Source organism: Haliaeetus leucocephalus, unplaced genomic scaffold, assembly GCF_000737465.1.
Source record: "Haliaeetus leucocephalus isolate CR32 unplaced genomic scaffold, Haliaeetus_leucocephalus-4.0 Scaffold406, whole genome shotgun sequence".
In the NCBI taxonomy this organism is placed as follows: domain Eukaryota; kingdom Metazoa; phylum Chordata; class Aves; order Accipitriformes; family Accipitridae; genus Haliaeetus; species Haliaeetus leucocephalus.
In genome coordinates, this window is record NW_010972842.1 from 5470917 (window position 1) to 5490072 (window position 19156).

General features: G+C 39.2%; 1 protein-coding gene across 2 annotated transcripts in view; it reads right to left on the bottom strand.

The window, feature by feature from the left end:
* Nucleotides 1–18706, bottom strand: part of GXYLT1 (glucoside xylosyltransferase 1) — a 27168-nt gene extending 8462 nt beyond the window's left edge. Inside the window, exons 1-4 of one of the 2 annotated variants that reach the window (XM_010574056.1) lie at nt 18618–18706; nt 6440–6614; nt 5339–5464; nt 4226–4477 (exon numbers count right to left, since the gene is read on the bottom strand). In XM_010574056.1, coding sequence (XP_010572358.1) covers nt 4226–4477; nt 5339–5464; nt 6440–6614; nt 18618–18670 — 606 coding nt within the window. In that variant the 5' untranslated portion in view covers nt 18671–18706. Of the gene's footprint in view, nt 1–4225; nt 4478–5338; nt 5465–6439; nt 6615–9098; nt 9161–18617 lie in introns of those variants that run through there. The other variant, XM_010574055.1, reaches the window with a different exon arrangement.
* Nucleotides 18707–19156: the final 450 nt, after the last annotated feature.

The window sequence follows — 19156 nt, forward strand, 5'->3', positions numbered from 1 at the left end:
CAATTGCCCTGCGCATCATTTGTACATTCCAATCCTTTTATTACTACTGTTGTCATTTTATTAGTGTTATCATTATCATTATTAGTTTCTTCTTTTCTGTTCTATTAAACCGTTCTTATCTCAACCCACGAGTTTTACTTCTTCTCCCGATTTTCTCCCCCATCCCACTGGGTGGGGAGGGAAGTGAGTGAGCGGCTGCGTGGTGCTTAGTTGCTGGCTGGGGTTAAACCATGACAAACCCACAGGTTCAAATCCATTGTATTGGAGGAATATCCTGATCCAAAACTTCCACTGTTTAGACAAGTGCTCTAGCCACTAGACAGTCATACAAAAAGGTCTACAGGCAGCTTTTTAAAGGTACAAAAATTTCCAGAACTTTTACACTCCCTGAGGAATTTGTTGAATCTCCTGAATGAATATAAACAAATTCAGACCTTCCTATAAGACAATCAAGCATTTTCTAGTTCTACTGTATTTGACTGAAAGAGTTAATGGGACACGACATGGGACAGTATCTGTAAAGGTCCAAAGGCATCTGCAGTGTTGCTGGCAAGGGGTATTATGATAGTCCCTACCCCTGAATTTGGTTTACCTCTCTTCTAAAGGCTTGAGACTAGTAGCTCCTTTACTATCAGTCACAAGGGAAGCCATACACTCTCAGGCCTACTGTGTATAGTCTCAACTACACTAAACCCTTTTCAAAGTTTTACTGTGAGGCTTGAAATTTTTCATATCAACCAATCCTCCTTTTAAGACTTTCAAAGAACCTGAAGATGAAAACAAAGTCTCTGCAAGTCTCCACAAACAGCAGAGTTTTTGTAATAAAGCTCGTGCATCTTAGGGCCCTGTGATGCTCCACAAGCTTGTGGGACCACACACTAGGTACTAGGGGAGCATAAACTAAATGGTTCCCCTGCTGAGTGCTCTCTAAGCCAAGATCTCAATAATCAATATTGTATAACAGAAACTCATTTCCTGCTTAGTCATTACCCAGGCTGCACTATTTAGCTATGATACGAGAGGAGAACAATCAAGGACTAAGTTTCAGGTAACCTAGTAGCTCTCTGATTAAACATACTCAAACTGTTCTGACTGGGCTGAGCATGCTACCACAAGCCTGATACTACAGGACACTTCTCCAGTGTGCCCAACAGGTGGAAGGACTAACTCAGCAGCATGGGTTAGAAATCATGAGGTAGTCTCCTTCAGAAACAATTCTGAGCCTTCCAATACCAAAAAGTCTCCACTGGTAAGTATGCTGGTCACTGGCAATAAGGTCTAACACAGAGTCTTAGCAAGCCAGTCACACTGGAGAAAGTATCTATCTCTACAAATTCAAAGCTTGAACAAGTAACAAACATTACACTTGCCAGAAACATACAAAGACAGAGGCAAAACACATGGATGCTCAGCTAGATGCTCAGCATTTGTTACACAAGGCCCTAAAAGATACTGGGGCAAGGTTTTAAATCAAGAAGGGTATCCAAAGAGGGCATTTCAAAATGCTTCAGCTGAAGCAGAAAATCCATATATGTCAAAACACCACACATCCAAACATCGTATCGGTGTATCTTGCTCAAAGATAATCAGACTAAGACTCCAGGAAAGACATACAGGATGATGAAAGCAGGGGGGGAAAAAAGGTATAGGAATAGAAGGAAAAAGATTAAATTCATGCAAGAAATAAGTTCTCAGCAACCATGTTAAAAGCTGCACACGCACAAAAAAACCCCAAACCCAAAACAAAACAAAGAAACCAAACAACTGCCCAAAACCCCAGGTATACAGAACACACCACCTTTTTTATTTCTTTTCTACTTCTTACTATCAAGCAAGAGTGAAATTGTATTTATGTGTACCACTAGTCTCAAATGTTTGAGGAATAGCCACAGTGCGCACACAAGCATTTCTGGACAAATATGAAATTCAGAAGACGTGCGAAAGCAAGGTTCAGAAGCATATATGCATCAGACACTGAAGGGAAAGTCTAAGCCTGGGAAGGGTGCCAAAGAATCACAACTAATGATTAAGGGCAGAAAATGCGGTATTTCTAACATTTAAAACAATTTAAGTGGAGCAGGGAATGGGTTAATTGCCCCCCCCCCCTTTTTTTTTTTTTAACTCAAGCCATCAAAAAGTCTTTGAATGATGTGCTTTGCTATTGGGAAGCTTTGCTCTGTTTCTGCCTCCCTTTCTCAAGTGCCCTTTCATAAATCTGAGTATTCAGTATATTTGCACAGCACTGGGTAGCTCATTCCAACCTCAGTTCCCTTCCCTTAACTGTATGAATGCTAAGCCGGCAACTCATCAAGCAGACTTGCTTAGTAAAGTATGTACTGAACAATTTAAGAAAGAGCATTAAGATGAATGTTTTCAGGACAATTCAAGACTTTTTTTGTTGTTGTTCTGATTCCCCGTATCGGTTGTGACACACAATCTTCCTTACTACAGAACTAAGTTCAGTGGCCCGCTTAGCCAGAAACTGTACATCAAGTTAGGTATGCTGAAGTTTGCCAGCAGGATCACGAGAAAAGCATACGGATTTGTGCCCTACCTTACAGCTGAGGTCTTATAAATCACAGACATTCACCCTCCATAATAAAGAGCAATTATAAAAAAACACTTCCTCCAAGGTTGGTTTTGGTTTAGCAATCTGACATGTTTCATTGCATAATAAATATGCAACACGGCAACAACAGGACTATGTTGCAAGTATTTTCAGGACCTGGAAAATACTCCAGCCCTCTAGTAGCAAGGGAAAGCTGCAATATTCCATTTTGAATTTCAAAATATTAATGAATGATTTTGCCTACTTAAATCTGTACATATAGACTTAAATTCTAAGAAACCACCAATTTTAGGTGTTAAGGAGAAAGGACTTTATATTGTCCTTTAGAAAACTGCAGTTAATTTGAAAGACAATTTTAGTATCCTACATAATCTGTATACTTTTGAAAATTTTAACTCCGATTTTAGTAAAAATGCATAAAGTTTCCAAGAAATTGATAACCAAAGTTGTACTGAGAAGCCCAGCCAGAATTCTGGCACTGTATGAATGAAAGACCAACCTTATCTCAGAGTTTACCACACTAAAAATAATCCGCTACACAGAAATGCATTGTCAGAGGTTAAGATACATGCAGTTTTCAGTCCCATATTTTTATTGTTATACTTTTCAATATTTTCATTTCTCCAGATGCTATAATCAGGAAAACAAACAAATAAAGTAGACAATGCAAGATTCCACTGATGATATATACAGAGAAGTTTTCTTCTTGGGGAAACTACAGCTATATAATATAGCTGCTATAACCTATAACTTTCTACTTTAAGTACAACCAAGATAACCCATTCTCCATTTTTCTTCAATTCTCTGTATTTCCATAACAAAAAATACATAGCAAGAATGTTAAGATAAAAGCTAAATCTTTCTTAAATTGCAAATGAGGGAGAAGTAGCAATATCTACTGCAAGTTTATATTGCCCCTCTTATGGGTGCACCTTCAAATAGCTTTTACTGCAGGATTGCTTTTCCCTAATCAAACGTCTCTTAAACAGAGAAGTACTTTTTCCCCTAGCATAATCATGTAGCACTGCTTTCGTACTTGTGTTTCAAGTATGTAAGAAAAAGCTTCCCATCTGTGAAGCAATGACCATTTCTGCTGCTGCACGCACTGCTTTAGTAAGTACTTTCATGATGAACTTACTTCTCTACAAAAACTATGACTTCAAAGTAAATCAAAAGATACTTAAGGTGATAATCACCTGATTACAATGTAAAAGATCAAAATTTGGAAATCCTAGAGTTTAAATAACTTACTAAATGTTTTAGCACCACCTCCTGGTCGTACTACCACACACATTTTTAAAGTTAGGTTACAGTATACATTAACTGTTTTCTAGGATCTCTACAGTGAAGAAAAAATACCAAAATATATACTGACAAATGTAACCTACAGCAGACTGTATCAAGTCACAGGATCTCTCAAAACTAAGAAAAATTAAAACAATCAAGCACACTTGAAATTCAGGAATTCCAAGTCTTACAGTGAATGACATCTAAAAAACACAAGTTAGATACCATTTTAAACACAGTGTATTTTGAGAGCATTATTCCATTTACAAGAAAAATATTTTGAAAAATACTGTCCCACATGAATCTGAAACAGAATTAGAATTAAAAGATGCAATACCACAGAAAATGCAATAAAGGCAACAGACATACCTTGAAATACTTTCTTCTGATACGTGTCATATTCATTAACATGACTCCAGAATTTATTCCAGTTACTCCATAATAGGGATGTCTAGCAAAGCGATTATACCACCCGATACGAGGCTCTTCATGTTCTGGTGCCATTGCAGCAATTTGTGTGGAGTTGAACTTTCCCAGAAAAGACCAAATATCATCAACAGGTCTCAAAAACAGGATGTCAGTATCAACATACAGTAGCGAATCCACATTTTTGAGGATTAACTGTGAGAGAAAGAAATTTAAAACCAAACTTTTAAGTTTTATTGAGCTTCTCTTCATAAAACAGAAGTTGCTGCCATTATACAATAAAGTTTAATACATTTTTGTTATATGCAAATAAATTCACTTTAGACTGACAGTTTGCAGTCAATAAATTTGTCATCATTTCCTCTCCTCTCATTTTGGAGAATTTTTGTAGAGTGAAACAGAAGTTTTATATAGAATAGTAATGCAAAGGCACTAGTCTACATTTTACATCCCGGGGCTCCTCAGGAGTAGGTTGCAGGACAGGTGAAACATTACCATAACAGGAGCTCCTATTTCTCTCTTGTTCTCTTGCTTTCCTATGCATCTAATCAAACAAGGGAGAGGTGCAAGGGAACCCCAGAAAAGACAGTATTTGGGAGATAGCTGCCACTGCTAGAATTCACATAGCCTGAAGTATGATTTCTGAAGTGTCTTGGATGACCAAAGAAAAGGCTGCACAAAACACTCTGGCAACAATAGCCCATTTATTGTTTCATTTTCTCTAACACTTCTCAGACCCCCACATGCAGGAAACTTTCCAACTAAATGAGGAGATGAGGAGTGATAACTCCTTCTTAACCTCTGAGAGGATGACATGACTTGCACCTCTCACTGAGGATACTGTGCCATAATGCAGCAAGTAAGAAAAGGACTTTTATTCATAGTGTATTAGTGCCACAGAAGAAGGTTCAATTCAGAGGGTTTTTTAGGATGTCATAAAAGTAACTTTTAGGACTAGTAGTACTTAATTTAAAACTAAGTAGAAATTAGACTAACAAGGACAGCTTGATGCTTCATAAACAGACTTCTTTATTGTCCTATTACAGAATAACTTACTGGCAAGAATAGCCTTTGTGAAGCACAGGGTTTAAACAATTTCTTCCATTCTGCTGCACTCTCAGTTGGAAATGTTATTGGATATAATGTGTAATTAACTTTTCCTTCATAAGGGAAGTCATCAAGCTATGTGAAAAGAGATCACAAAAATTACTTCAGTTCAATTCTATTACAAAAAAGACATCAATCCCCCATTCAGATTGATAATTGAACACAACTGCAACACCTCTTTCATAACAGAAATGCTTCCTGAACTACAAGAATCTGTCAACTAGTCAAAATATTTGAACAAAAAGTGGCACCTGCAGGCCACTATGAAGAAAACACATCATATACAGAAGTAAGAGCAAGTAAAATAAATTAGTATTTCCAAAAAGTAAATACATCAAATAAAAATTTTTCCCCTCTTAACTAGTTTTCACAGGAGAAATGCCAATGAAGTCTTCTCAATTTAAAATAACCTAACCCAATTTTTGCCACAGTTACTGTTCACATGACATTAGCGCATATATATATTAGTATGTATAACATACTAATGTCATAGTGTGACATTTTAAGCACAAAAATAGTACAATCCTCCACAGCTATTTACTAGTCAGCTTCTAATACTGCTACTCCAGTCATAATGTTCTATTAATTAACTGGAATTTACTAAAATTAGACATAACCATATCTACCATTTTCAAAGACTGATGTTTCACTTTGTTTAGACAATATAAGGCTGACTCATACTGTAAGCACAGGGACAAAATAGGACAGACCTGTCTTTCTCTTGTAAAACCAACTTTAAATAAGCTCGCACAAGATAACTGCTTTGTGTTCAGAACATCAGGTTTGTATTTAACAGATTCAAGATGACAAATCAGGAAGTTCTGGTCTGTCTCTATGAAAAGCTTTGATATCAGCAACTGGCATTTTTCTGCACGAAAAAAATTCAAAAATCCCCATCCAACATTACGAAAGTCTTGTCTATTACCTTATTTTTAAACCCCCGCATTTCTGCCACTATGTCGAACAACTACTACCCAAAAAGCAGAGAAATTGCTATATATTACTCAAATTGTACTACAAATTGATTAAATAAGTTATGTGGGTACTTACTATGTCTTTGAAATTCTCATGCAATTGGTCCTCAGCAAAAATATGAAACTGGAGAGGTTTGATGCTGAAAATAATGGCTGATCTCAACATAGTAACAGTCTCCTCCAGTCTTTCACCACAGGCAACCACTGCTAGATGCATTTTCTCAGAAGGATGTGTTTTCATATAATCATATCTGATACAAAAATATTTTTTCATTTGACATTATTTCTATCACAGGCTTAAAGAAAAGCTCTATTATTTACTGCAGCATGTAATTTAACAAAATATCCTTTATCATTTTTAAACCAGCAAAGGATGACTCAAACAGAACATACAAACTACAGCATTACACCTTGTATGTAGGCTTGTGTTTAACCTGAACTATTCTCATATTCACTCCCACCACCCCAGCCTATGAGGGAAATACAAGGTATGGAAGAGCTATATGGAAACTAAACAAACAAACATTTATTTTCTTAGTAATCTTACTACCTGCTACTAGCAATGAATTACATCAAAATAACTATGTTAAAAGAACGATCACATGAAGTTACATTGAAATGTGAAAGGCTGACAGCACATTAAGTCTATGCACAAGTTCATTTTCTCCTCTTTCCCTGGACTCAGTACGGAGATAGGTAAACATGATAAATATAGCAGAGTTAAACTCAACAACAAAAGTGAGATAACCCCTACTTTTAAGAAGTTCAGTTAAGAACATTTTTGAGTGATCTAGGCATTTTATCCGTTTTCTGCTCCAGTAAGTCCTTTTGTCAAATCCATGGTTCAGGGCTTCTCCCAAGCACTGGCAAAATGCAAAAGCTTTCTCCTCAACTTCCATCCTTCAGGAGTACAACTTCAGTTGGAAGGGGCTGAAACTAACAGCTCAAATGGCCCTGTGGGATGTCCTGGTGCTCCCAGTGGTTCTGGAAAATCCCTCGGGTACACTGACCGCATGCACTGCCCATGTCCTTGGGGCTAAACCAGTGCAAGGTGTGGGGATTGGAAAGTCCTTTCTTCCTGAAGACAGCTGTCCAACAGTTATGCTGAGAAGTGCCTGGTATGCATTATACAGGTGTCCTGGTTTTGGCTGGGATTGAGTTAATTTTCTTTCTAGTAGCTGGTATAGTGTTATGTTTTGGATTTAGCATGAGAAGAATGTTGAAACACACTGATGTTTTCAGTTGCCTCTAAGCAGCATTTTGACTAAGTCAAGGACTCCTCAGCTTCTCCTGCCCAGCCAGCGAGAAGGCTGGAGGGGCACAAGATGTTGGGAGGGGACACAGCCAGGGCAGCTGACCCAAACTGGCCAAAGGGGTATTCCAGACCATGTGATGTCATGCCCAGTATATAAACTGGGGGGAGTTGGCCTGGGGGCATCGCTGCTCGGGAACTGACTGGGCATTGGTCAGCGAGTGGTTAACCATTGCATTGTGCATCACTTGTGTATTCCAATTCTTTTATTATTATTATTGTCATTTTATTATTGTTACTGTCATTATTATTTTCTTCCTTTCTCTCCTATTAAACTGTTCTCACCTCAATCCACAAGTTTTACTTTTTTTTCCCCCCTATTCTCTCCCCCATCCCACTGGGTGGAGGTGAAGAGAGCAAGCGGCTGCATCTGGGGTTGCTGTCTGGGGTTAAACCATGATAACAGGGTACATTTAAAAGTTATTTCATTATTTTAATAAAATAGGCTAAAATTATCATCGGGTAAATACCATTAGCTTGGTGGCAAACATAGTGGACATGCTAAACCTGAAACCATGTTCTGTTGGATTTCATACATTTAATCAAAAAAGCTTTCAAGGGTTTTAAACATAGGTCAACTCAAAGCCAATCTTCAAACCAATACTCTGCACTTCAGCTATTCGCACGGACTATGGGAGAAGGGGGCTAATAGAACTAAGAGTATCTGAAGGTTTAAATTACAAGATTAATTCCAAGTTATTCAGACAAAAAAAATTCTTAAGTTAGAAAACACTCTCCCAAACTAGTAACAGTAGAGAAATGCTTGGCAAACATACTACCCATTCTTAGAAACTTGCCAAAGGGAGAAACACTTCAAAACAGAATTAACAGATGTGATTCTTAGCACATAACCTCCACCCAATTTATGTAACGAAAACATTTAGATGCATACAAGTTTTCTTTTAAATTGACAAAAGATACTACGCAAATATGCCTTTTTTTCTTTAAGGCATGGAAGAGCAACACACATTATTTTGAGTTCCATGAGGCAAAATATAAGCAAAGATATCACTGTAAACTGCTGAAGTTTAATGCCATAAATAATGGCTGCATTTAAAAAACATTCTGAGTTTTGGAAGAGGTTAATGCCTTGGAACTAAAAAACTCCAGCATCCCAGGGATTTAAGATCAATAAAATTTTAATTAGAACATGCAGTCAGTCTTAAGTCGAGGTTTGGGGCATTATTAAAAATCACATAAATGAAAGACCTCATAGGTAGGATTCAGATCCAAAATAGGACATCTAAATGAAGATGCTGACATACAGATCGTGTCCAAAGTCTCATTAAAGCCAATGGAGATCTAGTGAGCAGGATATGGAGAACAGACAGCAATTTATCTTATTTCAAAGTAAATACAAAGGGCTTGATTCAACTTTTTAACATAGGTATAGTGACATTTAATAAGCGCTAGAACATCGCACCTGACCTCCAGGTACCAGTCCAAAAGGACTGGGTGTCTCAAAGATCATGTTGTATCTACTAGTCCTAAGGAGACATCTAGGGTACCCAAGTGCTTCTCAGTTAACACCAGCCGTTTACTTCTCAGCAACTTAGCGGCTAGTCACCCGGATCATTCTCTACACTCTTTCAATTCTAATGACCTCTTGAGACCTACTTGACATAGACACCTATATGCAGACATCTATATTCAGACTATTTAATCCATAGACTGAAACCTTTTATAAGTCTTGCAGCAAAACCTGAAAAATTAGTTCAGGTTAACAGGAAAAAAAAAAATATATAATAGAATCTTTAAATGTAACCGAGGCATGCTCATTCAGGCCTTTATACATAAAGCTAATTTAAACATTACACTGTGTAGTAAGTAGCTAATGTAAAAAACACAAAGCAAGCTGAATGTGATGAGGGTAGCTGAAACCCACAAATAAGTACGCTGCTGCAGTCTGAACAAGCTGCAAGCAGCAGATTAGCCTCATCACTAATCCACTGAAAAGGGAATTACAATAATTAAGCCCTGAAGTCATGAAAGCCTACAGTGATATTGCAAGGTCATGTGATAAATAAGGGCACAACCTACACAAACTGCATAGCTGAAAGCCAAGTTCCTGAACCATATGTAACACACAGCTTTCCATGAGTAAGGTATGATGAAAATTATGCCAAAGCAACTCTAAAACGCATTGAGATTTAAAGACTATTTTATTATTTCTACATCTAGTGACATCTGTGAATAAAAGAACATTTCAAGCCACACAACAAAACCCAAACTGATCATATTATAATGCTTTTACAGTCACTTCGTTCACACGACCTCTGTTTTACGAGTTTCTGACTTCATTAGTTCAATTTTTTAAATCTGTGCTTAAAAGTAATTTTTTTAAAGGCAAAAAAATATTTAGAAAAAGCTAATAACAACTGAATTTCAGCTGCCCAGTATGAGGAACAGCTGGACTCAGATCTGTTAAGTCCACAACACAAAGCTTTACCCCTGAAGCAGATGGAGCAAGAAGGCATTGGAAAGAACAGGCCACCATTCCCTCTGGGGACTATCCGCTAAGAAGGGGATGAGACATAAAGACATATTACAGCAGGAGAAGTTATGAGACTCCAGAATTGTGGTTCTTACTCCAGACTCCACGACAAGACACCCTTTAGCGATTATAAGCTGCATATGACTTCCCTGCACACAGATGACTGGCAATCACAGCCTCCTTTTTAATAACCAGGCCTCCAGTGCTGCTCGTCTCCCTACACATACACCTCTCCACTCCCAGAGGGAAATCACTGCCCCATCTTCATCCAGGGATACTAACTACTTAAACTCTCATGCTAATCCTCTGCTGCCAGCATCTTTCATCACTTTTTCCTCCTTGTCCTGCTAGAAGTAGCATGAAGTTTAAGCTGTCCAGCAGCGTTTATCAGCTTGAGCTCTGCAGTCTCACCTTCAATATTAACACAACCCACCCACAGAGCCAGTTATCTATGCCATGACTTGTTTCATTCCCTTCTTCAATATTATGTCTACATGACTTTGGTCCTTCCCCTAAGTCCTTTCAAAATTATCCGCCCTCAACTGCTCCCTTCTCTACTTCTCCTTCTTGAATTTTCCGGCCTCTGTAACCCTTTTCCCCATCTTCCCTCCACTGCTCTCCACTGCAGTTAGTCATGCAACCACCTCACCACAAGACAGGGAAAGGAAAACCTTGTTCATTTAGACAGCCCTGGGTCTGGTATGACCTGATGACACAAGATTTTTCAGCAATACAGATTTTTTTTTTTAGCAGTTCAGTAGCTGAGTTGACTGTGAGCAAAATGTATTTTACAAGAACTGTAACTTGTTTGAACCTGAGCAAGTTTGGTATCAGAGTATCACAGCAATACCCTTACTGAACTTCAAATCCAGGCTCTAAAAGTGTTAAGACACTTTCAAAAGTGAGGAGATGTTATGTGTTTGCATGGCGGGGTTTTGGTAGCAGGAGAGGGGCCGCAGGGCCGGCTCCTGTGAGAAGCTGCTCAAAGCTCCCCCGGCTCCAAGCTGGACCCGCCGCTGGCCCAGGCCGAGCCCGTCAGCGACGGCGGTAGAGCCTCTGGGAGAACAGATTTCAGAAGGGGAACCCACAGCGAGTCGAGGGATTGGAATGTGAGAGGAACCCCTCTGCGGATACCGAGGTCAGGGAAGGAGGAGGAGGAGGGGATGCCCCCGCAGCCCATGGTGAGGCAGCAGGCTTTCCCCCCCCAGCCCATGGAGGGGAGCGGGGGAGCGGAGGCCACCCAAAATGGCTGTGATTCCATGGGAAAGCCCGCGCTGGAGCAGCCTGTGCTTGAAGGACTGCAGCCCATGGAAGGGACCCAAGCTGGAGCAGTTCATGGAGGACTGTCTGCCATGGGAGGGACCCCACGATGGAGCAGGGGAGGAGTGAGGAGTCCTGCCCCTAAGGAGGAAGGAGCGGCAGAGACAACGGGTGAGGAACCGACCCCAACCCCCATTCGCCATCCCCCTGCGCTGCTGGGGAGGAGAAGGTAGAGAAAATTGGGAGTGGGGTTGAGCTGGGAAGGATGGAGGGGTGGGGGGAAGGTGTTCTAAGATGTGGTTCTACTTCTCATTATCCTTATTTTGATTTGATTGGTAGTAAATTAAATTGATTCTGTTGTTTTTCCCCAAGTTGAGTCTAGGTTTTTTGCCCATGACCATAATTGGTGAGCGATCCCTCCCTGTCCTTCGTATCCCACCGGGGGGAAGGAGTGAGCAAGTGGCCTTGTGGTGCTTTGCTGCCGGCTGGGCTTAAAGCACGACAGGAGATACTTTAAAAAAAAAAATGTTCGAAGGCAACATGGAAAACACAAAAATACAAATGCAGATTTTTATATACACACTTCTTATTACTAGGAGCCTGATGTTTTGGTGTGGGCGAACTTAGTGTCAAAGCTGGAAAAAGCAACAATAGAGTGAAATAAAACTGTATTTCAGTAAGGCTTTTGGACAGACTAACAAGGAGAACTTGGCAGCCCTAATTTCTAAAGAAAAAGAAATCTTCAATAATGTGGGAGTCCTAGCTCCTGCAGGGAAACCTCCGGTAATGAAAATGGAAGAACAAAGAAAGCACCTGTAATCCCATACTGAGCAGGAAGCCATGACAGGATTTGAGTGTTTAGGGTCAAATAAGAGAACTTCATTTGTCTAAGGATACTAATGACACGAGTGGGTAGGGAAAGTAAAAATAAATGAAATAAAACACTTGAGAGAGAGCACCATGCATATTCCCATGAGTGTAGAAAACACATTTAAAACCACCCACTTTGACACTGTGAGAGCAAAAACGTGTATTTTAAAACACGCTGCTCCTCAGCAGCATAAGGCCAGGTACAAGCCTTGCCCTGAAGTATTTCTGTTTTGAAGTGCAGACCTTCATTCTGTACTGATTAATTCTGCTGTGGGGTTAATAACCTCTGACAGAGGAACATAGCTGGATATGCTTAGTGAATCTGCTACAACAAGATTTTCCAGAGCCTGCCTGTCAAGACACTGCCTTATGTTTAAAGATGTGTACCATGACACACTGTATATTAAATTAGCATTTCTAGGTCAATTAAAATTATGAAGTAATAATTTGGTAGTAAGCTACAGAGGTATGTTTTGATGAGTTGTACTCTTCCAGACCCTTCACTGCATCCCAGCTGAACTTGGAAAAAAACCCAAACCCAAATGATATCATCGCTAAAATACTCATCAGCTCCATGAAAATCCTAGCTCTGCCCTCTAGACTTGGCACAAGGTATTGCAGCTGGGCATCTCCTGCATACCTTTAAGGTAGGGTTCTCCTATTCTTATTCTTACATAACGCATTAGGAGCACAGGTGAGAGGGTACCAAACTCTCAGGAACACCCAGATAGACATAAGGAACCCTGCGTACAGCTCCATCTAATTTGTGATCATTAAGCCTGTCCCAATCCTAGCCTGCTTTACTGAGGCCACGTACAACAGCTTCTGCTGCACGCACACACTGCCGCCTTCCAAGCTCCAAACCTTCCAGAGCAGCCGCAGTGTTACAGCAACTACTGCGACCTGGGTACTGTTCAAAGAGCTGTCAGTGTGACCAAGGGCAATTTTACTTTTCTCCTGGTTTTCAGCCACATTCAAGTATAGTGGCACTGTTATTACGGAAAGCCACGGAGGAACCACAGACACCCGTAATTCTGTTACAAACTTTGTGCACTATAGCTCCTTTTGCCCATCCGTTGATGTACTACTAAGAACATGACTAGGGATCAAGAGGAAGCTCCCTGCCCAACTTCACTGGCAATCAAGCTGTCCACTCCTGCTCCCTTAACACAGCTGGGGAAGCCAAGGAAGGAAAGATGAGTATCCAGATACTGAGAGCACAGAGTGGTACGAATAACTGAAGCAATAAATTGACCTCAGTTGTCCTTTCAAATTTTACTCTGGCCCATTGAGGAGTTACCACTTTTAATATAATTGCATGAATTTTGAACAATGTAAAAATATTTGTCATTTTCTGAGAAAACTGCTGTCATCCTAACTTGCACCGCTAGTTTTTATGTACAACCACCACTGTATTACATAATGGTAATACCAGGATGTAAGAATTATTTTGTAGGTTACAAAAAACATTTTTAAAATTATTCTACATTAAAACAAGTTTTCCTACACTGGTTCTGATAGAGCTACAACCTTGCTTTTCTTTGATCTTTTCTCCATATGGTCTGTAATGCACCCGAAGCATGCAATATTCAGCTTCCTAAACGAGGTAGCTTAATAAACTCTTAGTCCTTCCACAGAGGAACTAACTTTCCTTGATATTATAACCAAATGGACTAGGTTGCCAGGCTCAGCTGTATTAAAGTTGTTTACACTTACAAAAAGAACAAACAGAAGCCTACTGCAAATGTGTTTTCTTCTTCAATATAAAAAGCTAACCACATTATCAGTGCCAATATTTTACCCATACAAGTTTTTTGACAATTAGCATAAAAAATGCAAATTATATTCATTAGAATATACAGGAAAAAATATTTTAATATAATCAACCTGTATTATTTCAAACCTGGCACCACAACACGCCTCAGAAAAACAAACAGTAGATAGGTAAATATAATACAGATGGCTTACTTATCACATCCTTTTTTCTTTTAATGCTTTGTGTTTGATCTAATTCAATCAATCATTAAGGAGCCTTCCCCAGCAGCCTTTAGTCACCAGAAAAATAAAAGCAAATAGGCAGAGTGAGAAGGCAACAAAACCTACACTAAATAAAACACAACTGCTAAATCATTCCCACACTTATTAGAAGTAGGATCAAGGTAACTACAGAAATTATCTGGATTTGAAGGTGATGAAAATTTTAGGTTTTGTTCAGCTTCTTAACTTTCTACTACTGCACTGAATTAAAAATAGGTCATAATCAGAGCTTATTTCGTAAAAGTATGCTAATGATACCAGTGCATATGATGTCCAAATGTCATCTATTCAATTACAAACTCAAGTAGTAGATTAGGTTTGAAGTTACAATACATTAGTCATTTAAAAATTGACTATAAAGATTCAAAGGCCCATCCTCCAATAAGCTGGCTAGTTTAAAGAACTCCTGTTTTTGAGGACTGTCACAATTCATCTCAATATGTCCACACCACCAAGACCTCTATATACTCAAAAAATAGTGAAACTTATTTTTTAACTGGCAACGCAAGTTAAAACCCACTTAGAAGCAACATCCAACAACTGAAATCAGGCAGGTCGGATAGCCATAGCAATGACCCCTAAGAATTTCATCTTAATCAGTCTCAGTAGGAAATAAGCAGCCATACCAGCTAGATGACACTGAGCACCTTGAAAGGTGTACTAGAAAAGATACACATCATCTAGATCATGCAAAACCTGAGCACCATGTTATCTTTATCAGCATTTTTAAAATTTTTGATAAAAATCTACACCACGATATATAAAAGTGATCTCATGCTTCCTCTATCAATGCAAAAGCTAACAAATATTCTATACCAAAAGCACAACACAAGACTTTCTGTCTCAATAATGCTGATAATCAGAATGGTGATAAAAAAATGTGAGGGCAGAATAGCTTCAAAATCCTTCCCACATACAGTATAGGCAATTGATCTTTCACTGATTAACTTAAAGAAGGAAGATCCTTATTATCCATTATTAGAATCAGCAATTGCTCAGAGCTCATCTATTTCAAATGATGTTGAATTAGCTATAGCATGAGTCATACTGAAGTCTATATATATACCTCTCTCCTAAAAAATTTCCAGATTACTCTATAGGTCTCTGTGCTGGTTTTGGATGGGGTACAGTTAATTTTCTTCATAGCAGCTGGTATGGGGCTATGCTTTGGATTTGTGCTGAAAACAGTGTCGATAACCCAGGGATGTTTCCGTCCCTGCTGAGCAGTGCTCACCCAGAGCCAAGGGCTTTTCTGCTTCTCCCCCCACCCCACCAGCGAGGAGGCTGGGGGGGGCACAAGAAGTTGGGGGGAACACAGCCGGGACAGCCGACCCCAACTGACCCAAGGGAGATCCCAGCCCGTAGGACGTCGTGCTCCCCATATAGAGCTGGGGGAAGGAGAAGGAAGGGGGGACGTTGGGAGCGATGGCGTTTGTCTTCCCCAGTCCCCGTTGGGCGTGATGGAGCCCTGCTGTCCTGGGGATGGCTGAACTCCTGCCTGCCCAGGGGGAGTGGGGAATGGATTCCTTGTTCTGCTTTGCTTAGCAAATAGAACACCAGAATCTCCATTCACAAACTGATTTATGATCTGGATAAATACTTTTGTTCTCTTTTTATGGATTAAACCAGGCCAAACAGAAGATTCAAGATAAGTATTAGTGCAGTTCAATGACCAGACTCTGCCATTTCTATTAAAAGCAAACTCATTGGAATTCCCATTATTTTGTTGGCACATCTATAGGCAGTGGAGTTAGCTATCCTAAGATTTCAATCAGATATGTAACTCTTAGGTTTTTCTTATATCCCTCTCCCTATCCCAGTCTCTTCAGAGTCCACCTTTATTCTGCACCTCACTACCACAACTGCACTTAACAAGAACACAAAGGCTTAGTCAACCCAGGATCAAATTATTTGGAATAAGACACTATGGTAGAATTCTCAATCCTTTCTATTTCAAAAGATACCCAGTTTAGAACCACAATGTTGCCTCTTTACAGAAAAAGCTTTCAAGAGGCTTTATCTTCATGAAGAATCTTGAAGCAGCCCTGCACATACAATCTCAGAAAACAAGAATGCTAGACATCATTTGGTGTGGTTAATAAACTTGCATGGAATTAAGTTCATTCCTCTTCCTCCAAAAATCTAACAGCAAACTTGAGAACTACCACCACGTATCGCATTTGAAGCATAAGATGCTATCAAAGGTCTAAACCCTTCAGCTTCTATAATGCACTATTTTGTTTGAGAGTTAAACAAAATACTAACTCCTATCCAAAGCTGAAACCGAACTTCAACTATCGTCTGTGTCATTCCAGCACATAGAAGGAAATGAGGCATAGGCAGCTGGTTCAGATGCTGAGCTACTGTAATTGCTTGCTGCTATCCAAAGAGGGAGCACTTTCTCCTTCCCTCTGCCATCTTCCCCACCTCCTCTCTTGCACAAACTCACTGCACCTCTCTGAAACCAACTGAATTTACTAAACAGAGCAAGCAATAAATAAAGTCTGGGGGAGGCAAGGGGGACCTCTCTGAAGTTGAGCATCTCACTGAGGAATTCAACAAGCACCAGAGTCAGCACAACATATGGAGATTAATTTAATAGTAATATATTGATAAAATAATCAAACCCAGTCTGAAATTATTAATCTGAACACCACATCCCCTTTACACATTTAAGCATATTAGGAGTTCACCACGACAACTGTTTCACCATAAAAGAAATTGCACTCACCCAGTAATGTCATAATCAATGCGTACTTCAACCAACTTGTCTTCACAGCCACATACGGCATTCTTAATACAATAATACAAGTTACAGCTTAAGATACGTGCAAAGGAACTGCATGGGGTTTCTCTACTTCTGGTTCCAAGGTCCCACTTGCCTTAAGCCTGGCAGAAAATCCAGTAAGGAATTTTTCTGCTGTTTTAGTGCATTACATTGTATTGTTCATGGACATCATCATGGTCACTGGAGTCAGAAGACAGCACTCTCAGCACTGCACAACTGTTAGACTTGCTCAGATGTCCATGGATGAATGAAACTTATGGTCACATCCTGTCCTTCCACTAAGTATAGGCTAAGCCCCTGCACCCTCTGCCACAACTGCACTGACATTTGGTTACCCCCCTGTGCTAAACTTCATAAAGTTAAACTCCCAAAAGCTAACCTTTAAGGAAAAAAAGGAAAAAAAAGTTAATTGAGTCCATTCCGACAGCTAAGTCTGCCAAAGGGCAAGTCAGATGAATCCCTGTGGATTGACACACTGGCTACCAAGGGCAGTGAAAAAGACTCAGCATTCCCGAATTACAGGTGCAGTTCACTAACAGACTAAAAATCAATCTAACCCATCTCTTTTAAGTAACTTCTTGGCAACTGATGAGCTTAAAAAGCACTGACAGCACACAAGCAGAGAGGAACAGGGGAACGATGTAAAACCTTTCCCACAATCATAATTTTCAAAAATACATTGTGTCTTGTGAAGCTAAACTTGTTTTTCTTCCTTTGCTTCCCTAGAAATATTCAAGCTTCAGACTAAGAGGAAGAGATAACCATATCAAAGGATGATCAGTAAAATTTTAAATATACAAAAAATTGACTTACGACTTTAGTTACATACTGAAGAGAACTACGCAGGTCAGAGAACGTATCTATCAAGTAGCTTAAGGCTTCTTCCATTTCCTTTCAAGCTACTTCCATAATCTGACAGCCTAAAGCATCTGAACAACCACATCAAAACATTTAAACTTACTGTTAAAGATGCAACTTTAAGGACACAGTCTATGCTTTAACACACTGTATCATAAAGCACATTCTAAAATGGTTGTTTCAGTGCTTTTGGATGAAGTACCCTCCTCAAATTCTATAAAACATGTAACTTGAATAAAAAAACTCCAAACTTAACTACCAAACATATCTGCCAGTTTTTATTGCAAGTTACATCACGGGTATTACTGTACAGCAAGTTTTATTTATCAAAAATAATTAATTCATCAGTAACTTTTCAGACTATATTCAGATAGACTTTTTACCAATCTTAGCAAGTCTCTATTTAATGAAGCAACATAACTGAAAAAATCTACTCTTTGTAATAACACTTGAGTCTACAAACATAATAGAACAGGAGAAAGCCCAGCTAAAGGCAACCATAATATAAGCAGGTGAAATGCATGTGAAGCAATCAAAATATTTTGCTTTGTCACCTTGCTAACTAGCCAAAAATACTTATCAGCTACACCTGTCTGCAATCAAATAATAAAGTACTATTTAATAATAGATCCTACCTAAAAGCAGCTTCCCAAAAGCAGTTCATTCCACAAACATCAGAGGGCAGCATCCAATAGGAATTCCAGAAAGATACAGACAAATTCTTACACCTAACAGGATAAGACAAAAATAACCTATATAAATGTTACTGATTTTATGGCAAAGTTAAATGGATCATTTTCTAGCTCAAACACAACTTGAATAGTTAATTACCTGGCAGAAGACTGGCTATGTCATGGAACTTGGATAACACAAAAGAGGAAGTATTAGGTGCCAACCAGAAGAATCATTTTAAGGAAGAACAGTCCCCATCCTTTAGCCTTTCCTCTCCATGTATTTTCAGAGTGAGAAAAACAGAGGGGCTGGGATTTTTGAGGATCATTCTATGTTCTTGGCTTAGTGTAAGTCCACAGGTAATACAGTGAATGGCAACACTTACTGCTGGAAAGAACTCCTTCGCCTTTACAATACCTTTGTCTACTTCAAGCAGAAGAACAAGTAGAACATTTCATTTTCAAAGTTACATTGTCCATTTAAACACAATCCCTATTCATCC